Genomic DNA, 22,592 nt, shown 5'->3' with positions numbered 1-22,592 from the left:
TGACGCAGGGCCGGTTACCGAGATTGGCAGAGTGAAGTTTTCCAATTGTTTAAGTGTTGTTGCCAGGTAATTATTCCATTCACTAGGTGCCGCTAAATGGAGAGCAGTCCTGAAATGCGTTGCTCAAGCGCATACCCCGAGAGTCGAACCAGCGCCGCGTGATCTTGAGCCCGACGCGTAACCACTGAGCTAACGGGGTACAACATCATTGTTGTACAACTTCATTGCAGCTAAACATTAAATGACACAGCATGCATAGCGATCATAATTAACAACAAAAAATAGTAAATGTAGTCTATACTGCATCGTTCAAGTGAATCACAGGCAAAACGGGCAGCTGTGAGAGAATCATGAATCAATTCAATGAGAAACATTTAATACCGTATAGCCTACCCTATCTAATCTACACTAGCAACAAAAGTCAAAGCAAAAAAAACTTGCATTCATAATCTGTCAAAATACAAACTTTTTTAAACATTGAATAAAAAAATAACAGTTAACCTCTAAAGAGTCAAAAGGCATGTTAATTTCACTTTGTGTGGAGCTGCATGTACATTAACTGTTAGTTTTTTATTCACTTGTTGAATGTTGATCCATTCATATCAGTTTGTATCCTCTGTGGATCCTTCTTTAGTATCATAGGCCATTGGGCCAATCCTATTGATGTTTGCTGGAACACCCCTTCATTTTCTTTGAATTTTTTTTTAAACAGTTTTACAAGCTGTTTGTGAACTATTTGCCGAACAAAAATATTTTCAAATCAAACCTAATTTCGATTTTAGTAAACTACATAATTTTGTCCAATTTTGTTTTGAACAACACTTCTGAAACGCCGAGAGCTCAAACAAAAAAGGAACAAAAAAGTAGCGGCAGACTTATTAGCCTTTTTACCTCTGGAAATGACAAGATGCGGTTCTTATTGTAAGCTAGGTCGATTTGGTTTTCGTACTAACGAGAATAGGATGACCATTGACCATTGTTTTTACTTCTTTTTTTTTAGTCATTGGCTATCTCGGGTAGTGATGAGCAGTGTGATACTTTTTATAACCAGCAGTCTTGCAGCGAAGATTGCAGGGTTGGAGAATGGAGAGCCTAATTCGCTGCGTCATTCTACTACCACATCGTTGAAAATGCTGAATGATTCAAATGGAATCGTCATATTGGGTAGGCCTATAGTATTCTGTTTTCCCTATATTTGCGAGGTATTGAGGCTGACTCTTTAGTAGCCTACAAGAGCAGCCTTGAATGGTGGGCAATGGCAAACTTCTCTGAAAGATTAACTTGTTAAAACATACATAGCCTACAGCTTCTGTCAAACAGTTTTAACCCTATTTCCTGTGGGGGGGGGGGGGGGTCGGTGGGGACTTGCTCCTTTTCAAAGCAATATCATTAAAGAACTACGCGATCCACAGCTTTAAAATTTCTTGACTTTTCCTAAAAATTATTCAAGTATTTTTTCCGCTTTAAATGACGTTGCTATTGTCTATAGTTTTAGAGATATGGCATGATTTTCATAACATACTCTGATATTTTAGCTAGCTACTAGCTAGCCCTTTTGTTTTCTAATTATACGGAATAATAGGATTACTGAGCGCCGCCGTGCGTGGAACTGCGACGCAGATATCTCATGAGTTGGCTTTGTTGTAAAGCATTCAACCGTTATGAGTCCGCCTTTTGTTTGCAAACTCGAGTTTTGAGTTGCTTTGATTAATCTTTTAATTACATCTGAGTTGCTTTGAAATTATCAGAGAGCATCCGATAAGCTATACTGAAAAAATGTAATTTTACTTTGTTTTCTATGGCGAATACATTTTGTTTCTAACTTATAACAAGAAGCAGTAGGAAAATTCTTGCCAAAACTCTGTTTATCTCATAAAACAAACGGACTGATGTGGTAAGTTTCTTGATTTCTTGTCGGAAAGCAAAGAGTGCGTTCTTGACCCGCCAATAAACTTTTCAATGTACCTGTACACTTATATTCACATGAATGTTGTGAAAATGTTTTATGAAAACGAGAGATTGATGGATATTGAAAAGAACTTGACACAGACTATCTAAACTGCTTGGCTGTTGTGGAAAAACACGCGCAGCTAAATTATTGTGCTTTGACAAGCATTGTGCATATTGTATCACCACTGAATCTTTACCTAAATGGTAATTTTGCAGTTGCTTGAGAGATTACAAAATTATTTTTTATACGAGGATTGAAAAGTTTTGATATATCTCAGCAGAAACACTATTAGGACCAACTCAATAATTTCAAACTTTTCATTCAAATGTTGGTCTTCAAAAGCTTATTTTCACAAAACGGTGTAGGCCTACATATTTTTTTCCATAAATTTAGACGTTTGTGTCATTTGGAGCAAAGTTGTTTGTTGGGTTGAAAGAATCTGAAATCCATGCCTCGTTTGTGTAACGTATCGTAACGTAATCTATCAGTCAGCGCTTTTGTGCCTTTTTGTTTTCGAATACATTTCCGTGACAAAAGATTGGCTTTTGTAATAACGCCATCAACCATAGAGTTGTATTCTCTGACTGCATCTCAAACGCTATACCATACTCAGCAATTTTGCTAAAGCATTGTTACACAAAATGCATATCTGACAAAAGAAGGGAAATATGTTGAATTGAATTATATTTTATACGGATCGTTTTCCTTGTCCTTGAAAAAAAGAAAGAACGATTTTTATCGTTTGGCATAAAAATATGTATATTGAGGTTCACCTTGGTTTGCATAATGAAAATCACCCCAAAGAATTGCTTGAAGTGATTTTTGCAGCTATTTGATCCTTCGCGATGATATCAATTATAGTTTCTATCAGATGAAACCTGTTCAGACTATTTTTTTAAAACTATGGTTCATTCAAGAATATCGTCAGACTAATAAAATAATGGCGTAACTCACTTTTTGACGAAATTGAGATATTAGTGTTTTTTAGGTCCCTAAAATATAGCGCATCTATCACATAATTTTCTAAGGCCTACGTTAACGAGAAAGTGGTATTTTTGTAAAAATGTCAAATGGCCTAACTCAAACGCATGACTTAGGCCATTTTACAAATCTCTTTAATCGTTGGCTGAAAGTAAAGCTTTCCACCAACAGAGCAGATATTCAGCAGACGACGATATAAATTGTACAGAAATTGAGCTTCCACTTCATCACAAGTCTAGACGATTAATTTAGCACAAAATAATTATGTTTTTTTCTATTCCATGTATCGTAATCTTGGCCATTTTCAAGTAACTACCCTACTTAAATCAATCTGTTTTCTTTCTGTTCCTTTGAAAAGCTTCATTTTTCTAGCACTCTGGTTGTGCGACTTATTACCTCACACTGTGATACAGGTCAGATCTTCTCAATGCACCGTTTCTCAGAGTCTTCTTGCACCCAAGGCAGGTTTTTGAAGAAAGCCATTGTTGGATACTTAATTAATTCTCAGATTAATATCACACTTAGCAACTTTATAAGCTCGTTGCTGGTTCATCGCCATCATTCTTGAGTTTCACTGACATGGGAGGAGAATATAGGAAAACATAGATTTAAATACGTTTGATTTGACTTTTAAGTGTAGGTAACTGTGCTAAAATAAAAAAGAAGAAAATTACTTTTTGTCGAAATTTCCCATTGACTTGCTTACTGTAGATTCCCATTAGGCCTACATGTAGTTTCCATTACTGTACATGCCCATGACTGCAGAAAAATCACAACGTACAGAAAGAAGAAATTCTTGTATCGTGGAATTACCATAATCCAATTTCATCGACAATACAAAGAGCTTGCTGAATCATTAGGAATATGATCATTGAGCACAGCCTATTTTAGTGAAGTATTTCATAATGAGAACTTCTCCGTCTTCATCGTCGGCTCCATCGTGTCCGAGTATTGGTTTGTCTTCAAATTGAATTTGGCTTTGGATGGTGATGTCGTATGTGGCTTTGGAGGCCCAGTCTATGATGGAAAAAGACGTGGGCAAAAGGCACTGGGAGACGATCATCATAGATCTACCGCCAATGTGTGAAACCAGGCTGGGGGCTTCCAACTCTACCAAGCCTGCCCCCATTACCAGTGATATCATCGCCATTGGGCTTTGTTTGGTCCAAGTCCACATTGAGACAAAGGCCATTCGCTTGTATGGTTGTTTAAGGTGGTCTTAACTACGCGAGGGCTACGCACACACTCTTGGCCAGCTCCATGTCCACTGCGGTCCAATAAGATCAAAACGTGCAGCTTCAGGGGAACTGGTTGCAACTGGCTGCCGGGTGCTCTGTTCCTACCACGTAGGGATCAGTGCGACGTGTGTGTTTCATTTAAACACGGGAATATTACCAAGGAACAATACGATAACCAGATCAAGTTGAAGAATGAAGCTAGAGATGAGAAGATGAAAGACAAAGAATCCGCTAGCACAGTAAAATCCGTATGGACAATGGATTTACAGGCTGTACTTCTGTGTCCCAAAACTAAGGCAAGAAGTATGTACTATAAAACCAAGCTGCAGGTACACAATTTTACACTATTCAATCTTGAATCAAAAGATGCTTATTGCTCTATTTGAAATGAAACAAAAGGTGATTTACGCAGTGCAGTATTCGCTTTCTTGCAGTTTAGTCATTTCGAACGGGTAATTTCTGGAAGCCCCGGTCTGGAGGAGATAGTTATTTGGAGTGATGGATGTGGATATTAAAATAGAAACTTTAATGTCTCTAGTGCCTACTGTGCCCTTGAATGGAAGCATGGCATCGCTATTACTCAGAAGTACCTCGTGGCTGGTCACACTCAAATGGAGTGCGATAGCATGCACAGTACTATCGAGCGAAAATTGGTAAACGACATTTCTACGACGAGAGATTATCCAGAATGCCAGGATCAGACCGCATCCCAACAATGTACAGAGGATGCAACACAGTGATTTTATGAAAATCGATGGATAATGCTTGTTGAGTATCAGGCCTGAAAAGAAAGCTGGAGCTCCCACGGTTCATGATCTTTGAGGCCTGAATCATAAAAACAGTGGAAAGGTATTGTACAAGGTCCCATTATGTGAGGCTGCATAGTGGGAGGATCTGCCACAGCGGTCACAACCACACTTAGGTGACACTACATCGATTTCTATTTTTTCAAGCCATCTTCCAATCAAATTGAGGAAATATAATGATCTCTAATCTATGAAACATGTTATCCAACAGGGTGCCACTCCTTTTTTGATAATTTGCCTCATCACTGATAATAATGTAGCCTATTCAGCTTGTCTTGCCAACTCTGAACTGTTTTTGGGCGAAATATGCAGTCTAGCATGAAATACAACTCCTATCGTTAGATTGGAGTTGCTACTAGGGATTTTCCTCTTAATTCTAGTCATATTATTACTGTTATTACGTCACCGTTAGAAAACTTATATTGATAAACTCAAAATATCAAATGGCCTAAGTCATGACTGTGCATTCGGAAAATGGCCTAAGTCATCTCAGCACATTATGGGATGCAAAATGAAGCAAATCAAGGTATACATGCTCATTGTACTTGTGTCGACATGCTATTTTCGTTTAACTGTACAATAAATATGATAAAAACAACCGTGTAGACAGTTTTTTTCGATTATCTCAAAACAAGAAAAAATGAGTTACGCCATTAGTTTATTAGTCTGACGATATAATACTTTGTAAATATAGCTTACTTCATTTTTGTGTTTTTACTTCAATTTTTTCACAAGCAAGACTTTACACAAAACAAGTTATTTGCAACGTGAGTTGATTGACCATAGTAGCCTAAATGGACCAAAATGCTGTGGCCAAAACTTGATTACTTTTTATCAAAATGTTTGCACATTGGAAACAGCAATCACTTTGTTTCAAATCAGCAAATCACTTTTTGTCATTGTTTCAACGTCTGCAGACGTCTAATCTAATATACGACAAAATTGGTTTTCTGGGTCTTCGGTTCGGAAAAACATCATTATGATGTATTGTGACGTGGTCTATCAGCCAGCAGTAGTTTATGCGTCTTTTGTTTTTGGATGTGTGTCAATTACAAAAGATGGTTTTTGCAGTAACGCCATCAATCGCAAACTGCATCTAAAATGCTATTTCAAAATTTGAACAGAAAGAAATCTTCTAATGCGTAATAAATAACTTGACACAAAATGCATGTCCAACAAATCAGAAAAAAAATGTAGAAAATGTTATTTTGCAAATCTAGTTAACAACATGAAAAAAAACACTTCAATCATATTGACACAAACGTGCATTTTTAAAATATCAATAACCTTCAATTTTGCTCAAGGAAAAAGTCAACACTTTAGTGATTTTTTGTTTTTTTACGACAATAGCACTCGGCCTGAAAAATAATTTTTTTCTATTTTTCGTATCGTTATGCCACGACTTTGAGTTTGTCACGCAGAACGGGAGTTCCATTTGGCAAACGACCTGTTCTATAGCCTACCAACACGATTTGACTAAACGATTATTATCACTACATTTTGTCACAACTGTTGGCAAAATTGTTTCATTCAAAGTGATCATTGTTGGTAAGTATTGAAACATTTCACTTTGGAATGCATAGTTTATCAGTAAGGAGTTTTAGACGCTCTTTGTTTTTGGAGTGCATGATGGCCTAAAATGGAACAAGCTTCTATCGAAGCAAGTCACTACCTTTGGATAGGTTGTTGTTCAAATACCACGTGACACCACAGGCTACCTTACTTTTCTGTATTAAACCGCTCCCCAGACAGCAAATCAGACACTTTTTACATCGATTCAACGTCTTTAGACGTTCAAATAATGTTAAAAACGAATAAATAGCTTCCTGAGATGTGCTGTGAAATACAAAGTGTTTCTTGATCATGCATAACCAAATTCGACAGTGTGAATGTGAAAAAAAATTTGCTTGATTTAGTTCCAATATCAAGTAATGACAGTACGTTTGAAAAAGTGTAGACTATAAACATGTGACTCAAAAAGAACTTGAAATAGTTTTTTTGTGGTGATTTTGTCTCATTCTCTGCAAATGTTGAAACAAAGCAAATTTTTTTTACAATGCCTCCGGCAAAACAACAAGCAAACGCGAGTCGGACGCCAATTACGATTTCATTGAAGCGTGGACGACGTCTCCGCGTAAGAGATTAAAATCTACACAATGGAATTAACCCGTCACACTCAATTATAAGTTAATTACGAAGCAATTTCTCAAGTCAAATAAAAAAATATGACCAACCATCAAATTATTTGATTTTTCAAGTTGCGCTGTTGAACAAATTGCAAAAGAGTTTCGATGTTATGTTGTCAGATAAATTATCTACACCATGTGAAAATTTGATTGATCTATCTTGCGTAGTTTTTGAGTTACACGAGCTCAAAGTGATAGTGTCGAACCGACCCCCCCGTCTGCAAGTCAACTGGCCAAAATACGTCACAGGATAAAGGGTTAAAACTATCAAAAATGTCGCCAGTGTAACACTGTAAAGCTACTTATAGTCGTTGGTTTAGGCCTAGGTCACCCATGTGCTCCTGCTTGAAACTTGGTAAACTGCCAAAAATAGAATGGCCTAGCTGAATATATTGCAAATATTGCTATTGCAAATGGAATAGCTTTGATAATCCCAATATAAACAAAGCTTTGTATAAGGAAATCGTGTTATATTTACAGGAAAGACAAAACACTTCAACAATATTGAGCAGCAAAATATATAATATACTCATTTAGCCCATGATAGGCTAACACATCAACAAAATTAAACGAACGACGGAGAAAGCTACAACAACGCTCTGCATGAATCTATGGTAGTTAAATCTGGGGTGAGATGTAGGCTATCAATATCACTATCAAATTCGTCTTCTCGTGTAGTTTGACTTTTTTGTTCAACGATGCATCAATGGTTAGGCATAGTGTGGAATTAAAATTTTGAAAAAAATAATGCAATTTTAGGGCATAGCCTACAAAATAGTGTGACAAATTAGGCTAAAATAAGCCTATACCTTAAGTTATTTTATAGGCCAAAGAGATGCTTTAACCCGTTTTCAGGACGACTATAACTTAAGGGTTGTAAGAATTTTGAGAGTAGCCAGGCTTTTTTTAATTTTCGTCCTTTTCATATATTTTTAATTTAATTCAAATGTAATGGCAATTAAAACGGCGACTTTTTCAAAAACTGGCAAGAACAAACACTTCTATTTTCTGGTAGTTTAAAAGCGTAGTACAAAGAACAAGAAATAATATTTTGAAAAAAGTTTGCAAACAAAAACTTTATTGTTCAACGTTTTCTATCAAGGCGGAGTTGGAGTCGGCCTTTTTTAACTTCTCCGACCTGTCAAACTCCTTCCCACTCCACAGGCCTGGCTTTAACCACAGATAAAAATTCTACTGACCTAAAGCATTATAACTATTGAGTTAGCTCGCTTTCTCGTAAGAGATAAGTTGTTCAAATTCCAAGGCAGTTGATGACAAAGCCAGGTCAAGGTGATTCAGTCTAGTGGTAGGTAGGCCTAAATAGGTCGGTCTTGAATCTTTACCCTCAGACTGATAAAGCGTTTGATAGGTTATTCCTGGTAGTTTCGCATAGGCTACTTGTAGAGGCTTTTGATTTTACCGAGATTGGCAGAGTGAAGGTTCCGATGGTGAAAATGTTGTTACAGGGAATTATTCCATCCACCACGGGCCGCTGAACGGAAAGCAGTCCTGAAATGCGTTACTCAAACGCTCGCCCAGAAAAGCGAACCAGCGCCGTGCTGCTATATTATGCTTTCTATATGACACTTTATAAGTAGGACACTCCAGAATGCCATGGTTAGCAGTTTGTTATTCAAGTCGAATCCGCATGCCACTGAAGAAGCTAAACGACTCCTGGTGTAATTCGATTAAGCTTGACCCACGCAGGTTAAAAGTTAGGAAATCAGTAGTGTTACAGGAGGTCCAGGCGGTAATTTTGGACCCGGGACCAGGATGATTTTAGGGGGCCGAAATCTTTCAAGAAACTACCCCATATTCTTTTATTGTGCATTTTTCTTGGAAATGTTTTAATTTGTGGCCCTATGACGATCACATTGATACCGGACCCAAATTACCGGACCCAAATAGGCCCCAGTCCAAAAAGTATCCCCTAGACCTCCGTTGCCACTACTGGCTGAGCTCCTTGAGTTAGCTATAGCAGCGCGACAAAAGAAGCGGTGGTGTTAGGCTAATAGGCTATGCAGGGCCGTTAAAAGAATAATTTGGATTCGGTGCCAATGCAAGCTCTGGGTTCTAAATTGACATTTCAGACAAAAATGCACTGTATCCAAACGCATAGGCTACAAAGTTTTCAAGCACTCAGCCCCTTGGAAATGTTACGGGCCCCTAAAATTATGAGCCCCCATCTAAAAGTACCTATGGACTCCCTGTCAACGCTACTGCTAATATGTAGGCCACCGTAGCTTACTGATTATATCTGAATTAGTTTAAAATAGGACCAAGTGTAATTAAAAGACAATAGCCTATGATTGAAAAAAATATAATACAGTAGTAGGCTGCCCTACGAATATTTATTTCATGTGTTACTATTTGGTTGATGAGACCCTTCTTGAGAATCAGAAATAATGGTTTTCTAAGTCATTTGCTGCTTTAGGTCATATAAACACAAAGATGCAAACAAAAAATAATAGGTGCAAAAAGACAAATCAAAAACTTTGTAAATCTCAATCAACAGTCTCCTCAGTTAAACAATGTTTGTAGGCAAAGGCGATGATAACATCCCTCAAGTTGAGTGATTGTGACAATTCAAAGATATTGGTAGGCTACCGGTAGGCCGGCTGGGATTAAATCATTTGTTGAAGACCATAATTTGACACCCCACCGATACCTTCATCATGATTTAAGCTTTTGAACAAAGCTGCTAACAGTAAGCTAAGCCAATTTTTACTACATTTCATTGAGGCTTTACCTCAGCATTGATAACATTTATAACAGTTGTTACTTTTTAGAATAAAAATAAAAAATATAAAAGTTATTGAAAACCAAAAAACTGAAATAATTTTGTCGTGGCAGCAACAAGTGGACCTATACAAAATCAATTTTCGTCAATAGAATGACTGGCGGAGCTGTTTTTTTAACAATGAATATTGAGTTGTTTTCACAACACGAAACTATAGTTAACATGTGAGACAAATATATGAAAATATTGATCTTCAATGTCGATTACAGATGCACTTGGGTTGGTGGTGATTTGTGTTCCCATGGCAACTTGATGAATGCTCAGCTGCCTGAATGGATGATAAATGTTTTGATGAAATCCGAAATATGTTAACAACAGACTACTTTTTGAATGATTTGTAATCTCACAAATAGCAATGATGTCACATTTTTTGTTATTTCATCTCTGGTAGCCTGATTACTATCGAGCAGGCCAATTGACAGCAGTAGATAGTTTTACTTAAACCAAATGATATTCAGACAGACAAATAAAAACAAACAAAAAAGTAGTAATTCTCCACCTTATGTGGAATATTACAAGTAGACGTTCGACCATGGGTGGGCGCTCCTGTGCGAGAAGATCGAGTGTATTTGACGTGAATGGAAGAGCGATTGCTATTTGATCTTTGAAGGGAACACACTGCTGACCGAAGACGTTGGTAAAACTTGGAACCTGTTTTATTAAAAACGTTTACTTTTTTAAAATTCAATAATAAAATTTAAATATTGGAATACTTAACGGTAGCCTAAGGTATCTTGTGGTGTGGTGTTTTCATATACACTAATTCTGGTTTGTAAGTCATGGAAACATAAAGAATTTAACATTTACCTAAAAACGTGTAAAAGATTGGATTGAGCATGCTGTTGAGGCACGCAAGCAAGGATACAGCATGCGTGATTCTTTCACAATTTTCTCCTGAGGAGGGCATGCCTCCTTCGCCAAGTTTGACAAGTTGAACAACGTAGAATGGCAGCCAGCAGATGATGAACATTGCCACCAATGAAACCTAAAATTAGTGTATTATTTCATAAACGTAAAATTGATTAATTGAATCTTTAAATAACAAATAAACAAGATTCCATCATTAGCCTACCCAACTTAGTAGTGCGATGCAGGGTTTATAAAAGTAGCCTACAGGATGTCTAACTACTAGAAGTGTAAGCTACAGGATCAGAACTTGGATCTTACTTTGTTTTAAGGGATCGGATCTATAGGTGCTTTTTTATGGAATCCGGATCTAATCTTGATCTTAAATTTGCATATTTTTTCAACTTTAAACACAAAAACGTTAAAAAGTGTTAACCGCCACCCGTTCCCCCCGGACGAGAGGGAAACGACTGTTTAGGGGCTCACTCATTTTAGTCTGCAGCTTATAATGTTTTTTGACTATTTAAAACAGAAAAAAGCTGATACAGAAGCTCGATGGAATCAATACTTTAAATCCTGCAAGACTATATCTACTGCTTTCCAAACCTCGGCTGGGGGCCCACCTCGGTCTAGGGGCCACGTATATTTAGTTCGTGCAGCGTTTTTCGGCTTGTAATTTCACATGTAGGGAAAAATTTGATTTGGAATGTTTTTCCATTTCTGCAAAATTTTCTCGTTTGCTTTGCTCGCTCAACCATACTTTACTCACCTAATGAGCGATGTCGGGATAGTTTCATAAGTATAGATTGAATGAGTAAAAAGTTTTCTGTGTCCCACAAAAAAAAAACAAAAAAAAAACTAACAAATAATATAACATTCCGAAGTAAACACTGCTCACTCAAATAGCCTATAGTTAATGAATAATAAAATTGATAAGTTTTAGTGCTAATGGAGATAAGCTATAATGTGAAATGAGCGGAGAAAATACTATAACTTAGATGAAGCGAAAGTCAAGACACTTCAGATAGATTTTCGAAGTTTTAGCCTGCTGAAACGCTACACCATATCCTATTAGGCTATACAAATTTTCAAGAAATAAATTATTGAAATCCTTCTATGGTCGTGAATGATTTTTTTTCTTGTGGCAAACGAATTTATATTTTAAACCAAACTTTCTACCAAATCCAAATTTGATTTGATGATTTGGGTACATAGCCCACAAAGCAATCTACTGCTACATGCAAATTGTGCATCTTGATAAAAAGCAACATTATTGCTCTAAAAATACATAAAAACTAATCAAAACAATATTATGTATGTCAAATTTTTCCGGGAGCAACCCCCACACCCCTTTTTCCACTTTTACTTGTTTTGGACATTAAGTTTTCCATTGTCCCTTTATTTTATAAACGTTGCTTTGTTAAACCTTTGATTCTTCTCCAACTTTTTTCCTGATCCGCTACTGCATTGTCGGCATATTTACTATTTTTTTCTAAAAAATCTTAGAGTTATTGACTCTTTGCTGAAATGATGAAAGTGAATTTTTTTCCTACATTGAAAGAGTTTGCGGTCATAACCTAACGCTTTCTTGTCCTATTTTTAAGCCATCACGAAACATAGGGGCCCATTAGTGGATTTCGAGGGAAGCCAAATTTGGTTCTCACACGGCCCTATTCCTGTCAACATTTCCAAACCTGAGAATTTTTTGAATCATGGCGTTTGTGTAGGTGAGACCCTATACCACTGGGACACTACCATTTTCTTGAACCATTGTGAACGTGAATGACTGAAATTTTGCGTGTGTAACTAAGGAAGATAAATGTTGTTTAGCTTAGTTTGATGACGAAATCTTTTGTAGTTCAAGCATAACATCAAAAAGAGTATTTTGTACTTGTTGAAGTAAACAGGAGTGGCCTATTTCTTTTGTGTTTTTGATTTAACAGTTGTTGTGTAGGAAATAGCTTGTAGGCTACATAGAGTTAATCCTCATAACTTATATTTTCATAAACCAAAAACTCCAAAGTTAATTTGTTTAAGTTTTAGACTGAGAGGCAAAACTATTTCAAAATGGGGTTCAGGTTCAGGCACCAGTGGGACATTTTGTTTAAGGACCTGTGGGACAGTATAAACGTTCAAGGACCTGTAGGACAGTATAAACGTATACATATGCAACATATATAACACGATAGGATGGTGTTGACAAATTCCTCTCTTAAAAAGGTCATGAGCCATTTAAACAACTCCATTGTGTAGGCTACTCTTTTTTTGTTGTTAATAGCTAGTATTTGTTTTGTAAGTTTTGCTGAGTCAATCCGTTAAAACTATTCATTTCAACGTTTCTTTGATATGCGGTGTGGAAACAATACTTTGTAACACATAAATGTATGTATGAAAGCAATGTAGAATGTCCATTTTTTTATTTGCAACTAGTTTCTTGTGGCACTAAATGTATTTCTAAAGTGTCCCACTGCTCCCTTAGGTTAGGCACCAATAAAACACTTCAGTGGCACATTTAAAACTTAAAAATTAACATTAAAAATCAAATTGTTTTGTTAAAATGTTTTAATAATGTCAGCGAAAAGTGGAACTTAATAAAAATTGAGGTTTGCTACGCATTGTTTGTAAATTATTATTTGAGTTAGAGAAAAAATTATTTTGTCTCACTGGTCCCTGATCTTTCTTACTGCCCAGTCTCAAGCGCAGGCTACTGCCTTCATGTTGTCCCTTCACCAGCAAATGTCATACCCTCTTAGATGTTTTGAAAACATGTTTTAGAAAAACGCATGAATATGTTAAGTTGCCATAGGGGAAAAAACAGTTTTTGAAGTAAAATTACTTCAGATCCGCATCTTAAGGCCGATCTAGAAAGTTTTCGACAAAGGATTATTCACTTTCGCTGAGTGGTTTTGGGTACGAAGCCATCAAATACGATATAAAAGCGTGAGTGCTGTAAAAGTTGAAGCTATTAAAACTATAGTTTGGCCCTGGTTGGTTCAAAACCTCTCCAAGTAGCCTATGCAAAACCGCCTGCACAGCCCTTTCAAGATTGCCTACCCAGCCCAAGTATGAAGGTTCTCCCAACCAACGAAACAACATCATTATAAAACTTTATAATAACGTAGCCGATACACTATGTTGTTTAGCCAATTACATTTGCTTTAATCACTACATCGTTGAAACTAATACTTACTACAATGATTGTCACTTTATGTTTTTGAGATGTATTCCTTAGAGAAGACCTAGAAAGCGTGGATCTTAAGCTGGAACGAAACGATTTCAAAACCGAATATCTCATTCGTTGAGAACTTGCTTCCTGAGATTTGCGACGCCCTGAAGACTTATTTGCTGAAGTAACAGAGGGGTGTCTTACTCTCCATAGTATGAAGCTGTAGCATACCCCCATGACTACAATAGGTAATACGAAGGTGAACAAAAAGTTGCATATCAACCAGGCGCGGTAAACGCTCCATTTCGGATTGAAACAGACAGCCTCTATATTTCCAGTTTCTTGAAGCTAAAAAAAAACAAATGTGCTTTTTATAAGTTATTAAATAGCAATATATCGAAAAAAACATAGAAGTAGTAAGTCAATGTGTCGTGGTAGACTCCGAAATTCTTTGGTGTGCGGTAGTGCCAAAGGTTTGTAAACAATTGAAGAAATTCTTCAATGGTGAAATTGGCTACTAAGGTTTTTAGGAAACTAAAAGCCATGGCCATTTGCTTTAAAACTTACCGGATACATGCCACTGAATTCATCAAAGTCTAAAAAATAAATAACATTACATTTAGAAAACATTGGAACTGGTTGAATTAAACAGGCTAATTTTCTGCCATTGTTCGTTTTTTAAATTTTTATTTCATATACATTGGTTGTCTGGTGACGTTTAGGCCTACTTGTGGGATGACTGCTGAAGTTAAGCATTTATTCTTACCACTCTTTAGAGCAGCATAGACCTGAACGTTATCTCAGAATCAGTTCTCCCTGTGCACAATTTTTCTGATATCTATAATATAAAGGGTGAGCAATTGAATTGCTTTTCTAACAATACTTGAATAGTAGGGTGGGTCGATTTCTCCATTTATCATATAAATTTGAACATAGGTGCCACTTTACCTTCTAAACATTTCCTCAAAGTTTAAAATCGTTTTGTGCACAGCAACCCATTACCCCAATGACCCTCTGTTTCTATAACAGGGTTGCCAGATTGGGCGAAAAGTTGCATAAATTTTTGTCATTTTATCTCATTTTTTCACCCAATCCGGCAATCCTGCGCAGTGAGCGAACTTCTAATAGTTGTGCGGTTTAGCACGCCACAAAAAAACTTTGTGAAACTGACTCTTTATCTTATTCATCCGATAATGATCCGAGTTTCATGGAGAGTGTCTCAAAAAGTAGTGCCTACAATACCATCCCAATCCCTTGTGTTGCAAGGGAAGCCCATCAAAAGATGGTTTCTGACGAAACAGTTGCTGCTATTGCCACTGCTACTTTGCAGGATGTGTTAGGAAAAGACTTCTCCACAGACATCATTATTGACCCACGGAAAGTGAGACATAGCCGAGTCAAGGGGAGTACTGGATTGAAACCAACCCAACATGTCGTCAATAATTTATATCGCTCTATTTCGATGGGAGAAAGGATGAATCATATGTCTTTGATGACTGCCACCACAGGAGAAAAATAAAAGAATACCATTAGGCCTACGTTTTACTGACACAACCTGGTGACATCTACATCTCTCACGTCACAACACCAAGTGGTCGTTCAGTTGACATTTTAAAATGTATGATCGACGAGAATGTAAACGTGGATGTAATTCGAATAACAGGTTGTGACGGGACAGCAGTGAACACTGGGAATCGTAATGGAGTAATTGCGAGAATAGAAGATCATATCCATTATGAAGTTCAGTGGAATATATGTTGGCTTATGCTGCCCATCAATGAGTTACCATTGAACCATCTAATTTGATTATTTGGAAAGACAACTGGTCCAGAAACATTCATTGGTGAAATTGGAGATATTCTGTGGTCAAACCTTATAGCCTTGGAGATCGCATTATTTGATAAAATTGAAACTCCCCATTTGCCAAAATTGGACAATTCAAAGATCTAAACACAGACCAGATGTACCTTTTGGAAATCTGCCATGCAATCAGTTCTGGGAAATGCTCTGAAACACTCTTACACAGAGATCCTGGGAAATATAGGCTAGCCTAATCATTCACAGGAGAAAATCGAATGTGGCGCTATTATGTTAGTCAAACCCATCCATCAGAAGGTGTTAAGACATTGACACGATTCATTGCAACTGTATAGCCTACATGGGCCTGTATGGTTTGCACTAAGATGGCCACAGATATCAGTGATGCTCCAGCAGTAGGCTACTTTTCCTTACGACACAACTCAGTCGTGGAATTGAGCCAGTAGAAGTGCAGTCTGTCATCGACAAATCGATCAAGCAAAATTGTTATGCAGCTCACCCCGAAAACTTGCTATATGCCAATGCCATGTTTCATGACAATAGACCTGCCATTCGTGAAGTAGCTGTTAGGCGAATTCTGAAAGCACAAAAGCTTTCATCTACAATACTTTGAAGATTCCATCGCCCTGCTGATCAACTTAATGCGATGGATTATATTGATCCGATCGACTGGACACAGATTGACGTAACTGAACCACTATTATTATCATCTAACTTAAGAACTAAGAGTGAGGATGAACTTTGGGGTGCAATAAAGTCAGTCCCAGTAAAGTCGTCATACACACCACAGACTCAAGCCGTTGAAAGAATGATTCGTGTAGTCGATGAGGTCAGCCTCAAAATACTGTCGAAAAGGAGAAAAGCAACTCTATGATTTATTCTATCTTAGATGCAAGGAAGCAGCGGCCTATTTTTGAATCAAAGAAAGACTGTGTTGTTTAGTTTAACATCCAGGTGTGGCTTTAACTCATTACTTTTGAATTGTGTTTCATTTTCACTGTAGCCTAGCCTACCTATTAAATATACTGTAATTTACCGTGAAGTAGAAAACTGTATTTTTCCATACCACCTGGGGTAAGTGGTTAGGAGCACACCATCACATTGAAATTTTAACACTTCGTTTAGTATGGCAAGCCTCACCTAAATACCGATTTATGAGACAATCCGAAAATTTTATGTGAAAATCGACCCACCCTATTGAATAGCCTACTTGAATTGTTAAACGTAAGAATTTAACTAGCCTATTTGGCACTTACCTTCAGACGAGTTTTCATCTGCAGTAAGGCTTGACTGCAAACAAAGCGTGAGTAAGTGTTAGTTAGCCTTGTATTTTAAAAATTCATATTAACTTAGTCTAATCTAGTTTCCACAGCTCTGTAAAATTTTACAAGAATCATGCATAAGTAGGCTACAATGTGCATAACAAGACGGCAGGGTTGGAAGTAACGATTAGTTGTCACTATTCGATAGCGTTATTTGTTGCTTTCTGAATATCGAATGCTTATACCCATTCCTTTTAAAAATAAATATCGAATGCGCGTGATTCACTGCTTTTTTATGCAAGCAACGAAACCATTATTCGTTTTCCACTAATCGATATTTAGGAAAACTGCTGGAATCATTTTTTGTTGTTCACTTACTTCGTCGTCAAAATGAATTTACGAGATTTAGTTTTCGGATTACTATCCGACCTAGTCCCCTTCCGGTTTTCGATCTTTAAAGAATTAAGGAAAATTTTGCGGCAACACAGTTCAGAATAACCATGCCAGTGAGAGTCGTTAACAGTTTTGCCAACCTTGCTGTTTTCCTGCAAGTTTGGGCTTGCGTTTTTCCGAATTTGGGTATTTTTTTTTTAGTTTGCCGGTTGCTGGTTTTTGGGCTTGTTTTTTGGCCAGTCAAACTTTTTTTAGCTTGTTTTTGACACTGAAATTTATTGTAACTTAATCAACATTGTACCCCTTCTTTTCAAGATAACTATTGCTTGGAATGGCGCAAACAAACGTCATTCTTGAAAGAAACGTGATGTAAGGACTACAAAGGTTGTATTGAAAATTTTGAACTGTTAAACTGCGTGCTTTATGGTAATTGGTATTGATTGCAAATTAATGGGTTTGTTTTTGCTTATTGTCACAATCAATGTGCAAAGCCTCGCGTCGGGCTGCTTTGCGTCTTGACAGAATGTGCTGTTTTCATTATGGAATTCTTGAGCGGTATGTTATTATCGGTCAATGACCACTAGTAACCTCTAATTGTGAAGTCGTTGTTCTGCAACGTAATTCTAGATCATTCTGTATCTGGAACGTTCTGTTGTTTTCACTATTGCCAATATCGTTTGTCATGATGTCACAAGGTTGTTTACGAATGGACCTCTGATTACGAAATCTGTATTATGTAACAGTCCTCTACCCCTACGTGACATTCTTTAGATTTCTTTGAACTTGCTTGTTTATGCCGCTCAATGCTACGTGACCGACGATGAGTTCGTGTGATGCAATACTACGTCACCTTCTTGAAGTTACTGGACTGAACAACCAACTATATAAATAGTGGTGTAGTTTGTGTAATGTTTTATTATTATTATGATGATTATTATGAGTTGATTATGAGAGTTGTGCTATGAGTTGTGGATTGGTAGTTGATGCAGAAATTAGAGTTATTTGAGAAGCCGTTCGTTAAAGTTCTTCAAGAAGTCAGATTATCATTTCACTAGTAGAATTATTCGACATTTAATTGACTGCTTTTCGGTTTGACCCATTAAACTGCGTCATTGAACCTTTCCAAGTCTTTTTCCTGGTAAGAGATAGAAAGAAATCGTGACATTCTGGGGGCTCGTCCGGGATTAAACCGAAAAAGAAAAACCGAAGAATACCGAAAGATTTATTGAAAGAATAATAAATTAACAACAAGCTGTCAAAATGGCGGATGCCGTCAAACATGAGATGATTGAAGACTTACGGAGCATGGCTGAACGAATGGGGCTGAGTGACAATGAAAAGTCTCAGTTTGTGATGGAAGAGTATCACAAGGTAATGGCCCAAAAAGCTCAGCGAGAAGCTGACGAAAGAGAAGATAGAAGAGCTGCTCGTGAAATAAGGAAAGCAGAACTTGAAGCTGAGGAAAAGCGAGCACAACTTGAAGCTGAGGAAAAGCGAGCACAACTTGAAGCTGAAGCAGAAGAGAAGCGGGCGCAACGCGAAGCAGAGGAGAAGCGGGCGCAGCGCGAAGCTGAAGCTGAAGAAAAACAAGCTCAACGAGAAGCTGAAGAGAAACAAGCGCAGCGCGAAGCAGAAGCTGAAGAAAGAAGAGCGCAATATGAATTGGAAAAGTTAAAACTTGAATTAGAAAGACAAAAGCTGGACATTGGTGAGCGATCTAATTCTACTAATGATAATGCTCGAGATGTTATTGTGGCGCAAGTTAGACGTCCAGATTTGCCATCATTTGTTGAAGAAAAAGATGTGTTGGATAGTTATTTGTTAAGATTTGAAAGATATGCTACAATAGCCAAATTGGAGAAGTCGACGTGGGCTACTCAGCTAAGCATGTTATTATCGGGACAAGCTCTTGATGTATATTCAAGACTTTCGCAAGAAGAAGCCATGAACTACGACAGATTGAAGTTAGCTCTGTTAAAGCGATACAATTTTACCGAGCATGGATACCGTCAAAGATTCCGTGAGGCAAAGCCTGAACGACAGTTTATTGAAAGTCCAGGTCAGTTTATTGAACGTTTGAGAAACCTTTTGTTAAAATGGTTTGAACTTTCGGGGGCCGAACAATCATTGGACGGATTGGCAAACCTTATAGTTAAGGAACAATTCACAGATTCATGTTCAAAAGATCTGTCTGTTTATTTAATGGAGAGAAGTCCAAAGACTCTAGAAGAAATAGCCAGTGTGGCAGAACAGTACTTAGTTGCTCATGATGAGAAGTTGTCGACTGAAGAAACGTTGTCATGCGATAATGACGAAGAGCAAACAAATAATTTTGAAGGAGGTGCTGTTCCAAGAGAAGTACGTTGTTTTAATTGTAATGGCTTAGGTCATAATTCTGTTAACTGCCGGAGGAAGACTAACAGAAATCATCAGGAATCAAGGAAGTGGTGCAATCGTTGCAATAGGCAAGGACACGAAGCGAAGGAATGCAAGGACAAGTCGTTTTCCCTTTCCAATCAGTCTGGAAAAGATAAAGACACAGACGTTTATCGATGCGGTTGTGCATTAATGATTCCGGAACCCAAGCTTGACGAGGAGAAACCGGATGAAGATGTTTGCGGAAAAATAATACCTGAAGATTACCTGCCAGTAGTAGATGGAAAAGTTGGAAACAAAAAGGTAAAAGTTTTACGTGATTCTGGTTCTACTGGTATAATAGTGAGGAGAGATTTGGTTAAAGACAGTCAATTAACGGGAAAAACTGGAATTGTGATGTCGATAAATAACACTTCAATCCAAGGACCGTTAGCGAAGATATATATCGAAACTCCGTATTGTAGTGGGACTGTGAAAGCGTTATGTTTACAAAACTCTTTAGTTGATCTTATAATCGGAAATGTTATTGAGAGAAATTCTGAAGTTACTTGTTATTCTTGTGGCAAGAATGGTCACTTTGCTCGAGATTGTTCTGTAGATAATCAGCAACGATCTCACGATGACGGATATTACGAGCGCGATGAACCGAGGAGAAGAGGCAGGCGACGACCATTTGGAGTTTGCTATAGATGCGGTAGACGCGGACACTTCGCCAGGGAGTGCGTTGCTGACGGCGGACATTCGGAAAATAGACGTTGCCGTGACAACCACTGCTACCGATGTGGAGAGATTGGACACATAGCCAGGAGCTGCCCTTTTGATGAAAAGGCTTGCTACAACTGTCATAAAGAAGGTCATCTCGCCAAGGACTGTCCGGAGAGGAGGTGTTTCCGATGTAAGAAGATGGGTCATCTTGCTCGCCGATGCACTGAAGATGTTGAGGACGTTGAAAACTTTCACAGTAAACGTGACTATTGTTTTGAGAAAAGCTATCGTTGGTAGATCATGCAACGATGGACTTATGAGAATTGATTATTGAGTAATTAATTGTTTTGTAATATGTTTTGTATTGATTGTGTTGTTATATTGTTTACAACAACATTCTAAGGGGGGGCGTATGTCACAATCAATGTGCAAAGCCTCGCGTCGGGCTGCTTTGCGTCTTGACAGAATGTGCTGTTTTCATTATGGAATTCTTGAGCGGTATGTTATTATCGGTCAATGACCAGTAGTAACCTCTAATTGTGAAGTCGTTGTTCTGCAACGTAATTCTAGATCATTCTGTATCTGGAACGTTCTGTTGTTTTCACTATTGCCAATATCGTTTGTCATGATGTCACAAGGTTGTTTACGAATGGACCTCTGATTACGAAATCTGTATTATGTAACAGTCCTCTACCCCTACGTGACATTCTTTAGATTTCTTTGAACTTGCTTGTTTATGCCGTTCAATGCTACGTGACCGACGATGAGTTCGTGTGATGCAATACTACGTCACCTTCTCGAAGTTACTGGACTGAACAACCAACTATATAAATAGTGGTGTAGTTTGTGTAATGTTTTATTATTATTATAATGATTATTATGAGTTGATTATGAGAGTTGTGCTATGAGTTGTGGATTGGTAGTTGATGCAGAAATTAGAGTTATTTGAGAAGCCGTTCGTTAAAGTTCTTCAAGAAGTCAGATTATCATTTCACTAGTAGAATTATTCGACATTTAATTGACTGCTTTTCGGTTTGACCCATTAAACTGCGTCATTGAACCTTTCCAAGTCTTTTTCCTGGTAAGAGATAGAAAGAAATCGTGACACTTATTTGTGCTGTTAGTAGTCTAATCATTTATTATTTTTATTTTAATTATTTTTAGTAATTGCTATTCATTGCTTTTTTTAAGGATCGATAGCGAAAAGTCATTGCTTTTTTGGGCACTTTCGAATGGTGAAATAGTCATTGCTTTTTGACTAACGACTTCCAACCCTGAAAGACGGTACAAAACGACATCGGCTAGTGTAAAAGAAGATTAAACCGATTTGTGTTACAAGAAACAAGAGAGAGATTGTTTTTATTATTGTTATTAAATATATAAATTTTTCAACAAAAGTGGTAAGTGTAAAAAGCTGCTACAACTGGTCCAAATAACTAGAAAGCTGAAGGTCTTTCGATGAGCAGGCTATATGTTGAAGTTATAATCAAAAGCAAACATCTATGAGATAGGCAACTTTCCAATGAGACATAATTTTTCTACTTCACAATCTACGGTAATAACGGTTTCGGTTTCTATACCAATAACTAAGAATGGCTTTGAAAATAGATGAAAAAAGTGGTTTTAACTAATCATAGCTTTAGCTCTAATAAACTTTAGCACCACGATGTGTAGCCTAACAAGGCTTGATTCAAATCGACTGCGGCAACCTGTTCCCGACAATTATTTACCAAATCAAACGTCATATAAAACCGTTATGGTCTACTTAACCTAGCTGGCATCTTACGTCCTGGAAATTGCTAGAAAATGTCCAAATATTGTACCATCGGTCGTAAGACCTGATGAAATATTGCATCACTACCTTTGAACACCGGTTTGAATTGCGTGACAATGTCTTTCGTTATGACGTCACAGTACTGCGTACGTGAGTTTGAGATATTGAAAATTATTTTCGTCATTCGTAAAATTGTTGCTTGAAAATGAGTCGCAAATTTAACTGTTTTGCGTATTGCTTGCTAGCTGGACAAATTTTCCGTCTTTTATCCAAGTAATCTGTTCTGTAGT

The 22,592-nt window shown here is 37.4% G+C and overlaps 1 protein-coding gene across 1 annotated transcript in view; it reads right to left on the bottom strand.

The window, feature by feature from the left end:
- Positions 1 to 7,623: 7,623 nt before the first annotated feature.
- The window catches only part of LOC145777156 (nociceptin receptor-like), a 31,744-nt gene continuing 16,775 nt past the window's right edge, over positions 7,624 to 22,592 (bottom strand). Inside the window, exons 7-12 of the mRNA XM_082588460.1 lie at positions 17,049 to 17,082; positions 14,542 to 14,570; positions 13,999 to 14,322; positions 10,770 to 10,947; positions 10,462 to 10,613; positions 7,624 to 10,230 (exon numbers count right to left, since the gene is read on the bottom strand). Coding sequence (XP_082444586.1) covers positions 10,156 to 10,230; positions 10,462 to 10,613; positions 10,770 to 10,947; positions 13,999 to 14,322; positions 14,542 to 14,570; positions 17,049 to 17,082 — 792 coding nt within the window. The 3' untranslated portion in view covers positions 7,624 to 10,155. The remainder of the gene's footprint in view (positions 10,231 to 10,461; positions 10,614 to 10,769; positions 10,948 to 13,998; positions 14,323 to 14,541; positions 14,571 to 17,048; positions 17,083 to 22,592) is intronic.

Source organism: Aplidium turbinatum, chromosome 9, assembly GCF_918807975.1.
Source record: "Aplidium turbinatum chromosome 9, kaAplTurb1.1, whole genome shotgun sequence".
In the NCBI taxonomy this organism is placed as follows: domain Eukaryota; kingdom Metazoa; phylum Chordata; class Ascidiacea; order Aplousobranchia; family Polyclinidae; genus Aplidium; species Aplidium turbinatum.
This window is presented reverse-complemented; position numbering and strand designations above follow the sequence as displayed.